Source organism: Silene latifolia, chromosome Y, assembly GCF_048544455.1.
Source record: "Silene latifolia isolate original U9 population chromosome Y, ASM4854445v1, whole genome shotgun sequence".
Classification (NCBI taxonomy): Eukaryota; Viridiplantae; Streptophyta; class Magnoliopsida; order Caryophyllales; family Caryophyllaceae; genus Silene; species Silene latifolia.
The window spans coordinates 59,024,926-59,027,823 of record NC_133538.1 but is presented as its reverse complement, the minus strand read 5'-3'; the positions used below and the strand labels follow the sequence as shown (position 1 = coordinate 59,027,823).

General features: G+C 36.1%; 1 protein-coding gene across 1 annotated transcript; it reads left to right on the top strand.

The window, feature by feature from the left end:
• Nucleotides 1-776: 776 nt before the first annotated feature.
• LOC141628140 (protein FAR1-RELATED SEQUENCE 9-like) lies at nucleotides 777-2,661 on the top strand. Its single transcript, XM_074441317.1, has 2 exons — nucleotides 777-975; nucleotides 2,018-2,661. Exons 1-2 carry the CDS (start codon nucleotides 777-779, stop codon nucleotides 2,659-2,661), a joined length of 843 nt encoding a protein of 280 aa, XP_074297418.1.
• Nucleotides 2,662-2,898: the final 237 nt, after the last annotated feature.

Here is a 2,898-nt window from a genome sequence, read left to right as displayed (position 1 = left end):
AGAATAGGTTTCTACTTTGACTATGACCTTGACGATGATGGAAGCCTACGTAGGGCCATATGGGCAGACAGTACCGCCTGAGATAATTACAAAATTTTTGGTGATGCGGTGTCATTCGACCCAACTTACTTCACCAATAAGTATTCTATGGTATTCACACCATTCACAGGTGTTGACCACCATAAACGATCTGTGACGTTCTGTGGGGCTCTAGTTGCAAGGGAAGACTATGAGTCGTTTAATTGGGTTTCCAGCCGGTTTTTACAAGCAATGAGTGTAAGGAACCCGAGTACATAATTACAGATCAGGACCCAGGTATTATCAAATCTGTCCCTCTTGTTTTCAAGACAGCGCGCCATCGGTTCTGTATGTGGCATATAATGAACAAAATGCCAAGTAAGTTTGGCGTCTCGAGAAGCGATTATAATGAGTTCATCTGTAAAATTAATGACATTATATGGGACGATGAGCTTGAGGCAGCAGAATTTGATGGTATCTGGGAGCAAATAATTCAAGATCATGGCGTTGGCGTAAATGATTGGTTTGCAGATACATATGCTATAAGGGGACAGTGGGTGATGGCGCATTGCAGAGACTTGAGGATGGCGTCGATTATGAGGACAACTCAAAGATCAGAGAGCGAAAATAGCTTTTTCAAGAGGTTTGAGCACAAGTCAGGAACATTGGTTGAGTTTTGGATGCGTTTCGAGAACGCTATGAACCATCAAAGACATACACAGAAGCAGCTTGACAACATGGATAAGCACTCGTCCGCAATGGCGTCAACACATCTGGCATTAGAGATTCATGCTGCAAAGGTGTACACCTATTCAGCTTTCCACAAATTCAAACAAGAAGCCATCTTCTCAATTGATACATGTAGAAGAGGAGGTTTCACTGAGAGAGGCGAGCTAGAGGTAACTACTGTCAAAGATTCAACCAGAAAGAAGAATTTTGAAGTTGCGTACAGTCCAGGTAGTTTACACTTCCTATGACATTTATACTTTCTGATTTTATCTCATTTAAATTCCTATAACTTAACATTTACACTTCTAATAACTTAACATTTACACTTCCTATTAGTTTACATTTAGACTTCCTATTAGTTTGCATTTACACTTCTAATAACTTAACATTTACACTTTACAATTGATGACATTTACACTTTACATCATATGACATTTACACTTCCTATACCTTAACATTTACACTTTTCCACTTATTGACATTTACACTACATTTCATGACATTTACACTTTACATCATATGACATTTACACATTTAAATCCCTATAACTTAACATTTACACTTCTAATACCTTAACATTTACACTTCCTATTAGTTTACATTTACACTTTTAATTACTTAGCATTTACACACTACATTTCCTGACATTTACACTTTACATCATATGACATTTACACATTCAAATCCCTTAAACTTAACATTTACACTTCTAATACCTTAACATTTACACTTCCTATTAGTTTACATTTACACTTCTAATTACTTCGCATTTACACTTTACAATTGATGACATTTACACTTTACATCATATGACATTTACACTTCCTATACCTTAACATTTACACTTCTAATACCTTAACATTTACACTTCCTATACCTTAAAATTTACACTTTTCCACTTATTGACATTTACACTACATTTCATGACATTTACACTTTACATCATATGACATTTACACATTTAAATCCCCTATAACTTAACATTTACACTTCTAGTACCTTAACATTTACACTTCCTATTAGTTTACATTTACACTTCTAATTACTTAGCATTTACACACTACATGTCATGACAATTACACTTTACATCATGACATTTACACATTCAAATCCCTATAACTTAACATTTACACTTCTAATACCTTAACATTTACACTTCCTATTAGTTTACATTTACACTTCTAATTACTTAGCATTTACACTTTACAATTCAATACATTTACACTTTACATCAGTGACACTATTTTTAACGTTCACACTTACATGCTAGCTTTATCTGATGACACAGGTACACGTAAAGCAAGCTGCAGTTGTACGATGTTTGAAAGAACCGAAATCCTATGCCGCCATATAATATGGATTTTTTCAGCAAGTGGGATAAAAACTATACCAGAAGATTATGTTCTGAATAGATGGATGAAAGAGTATCTCCGATTAAGGATTTTCAATACTAATGGTGAAGGAACAGAAAACATGCAAGTCATCGATGAAAAACAAATTGCAATGTCAATAATGTGGTCAGAAGTTCATGAAGCTGTAGGGCTCCTTCGAGACAAAGGAATAGCTGATGTTGACATCTTTTCTGCTGTAATGAGATCATTTAAACAGTCCATGTCACCATTAGGGGAAGTGTTGAATAAAAATCAACAAATGGAGAAATTTATGAATTGTACGGCATGTGAGGTAGTGACGATATTGCCACCAAAGAATTCGAAAAACAAGGGGACCGGAAAAAGATTGCTGTCAGCCAAAACAAAAGCAATGGTGTTGGCTAGGAAACCCAAACGTAAGTGTAAGAATTGCAAGAGAATGACAAATCACGACAAGAGAAACTGCCCTAACCCCTTCTCAGCACACACGCCATTGTACGAAGGGTCGTCTGAACCAGAAGAGGATGAAGGAGAGGAGGAGTAAGAGCTGGAGTCAGAACAAGAATAGACGTCAGATCACTGACAAGTGTTGCTCTATATATTTTGAGTGTGTAACTTAAAACTTTGATGTGCTATAACTGGAGCGGGCGATAAGGAATTGGTCTCATGGCAGCGTAACTTTGAACTGCAGTTGGTGTAACTTTTAGTAACACCAACGTTAGAGTTACACTGTCATAAGACCAAAATCTCTCTATTTTATTAGATAGCCAAACATTGTGTT

Coding starts and splice junctions, on each gene's coding strand:
- LOC141628140 (XM_074441317.1), top strand. CDS start 777: ATGGCGTCAACACATCTGGCATTAGAGATTCATGCTGCAAAGGTGTAC. Junction 976..2,017: donor TGAAGTTGCGTACAGTCCAG/GTAGTTTACACT, acceptor CTTACATGCTAG/CTTTATCTGATGACACAGGT.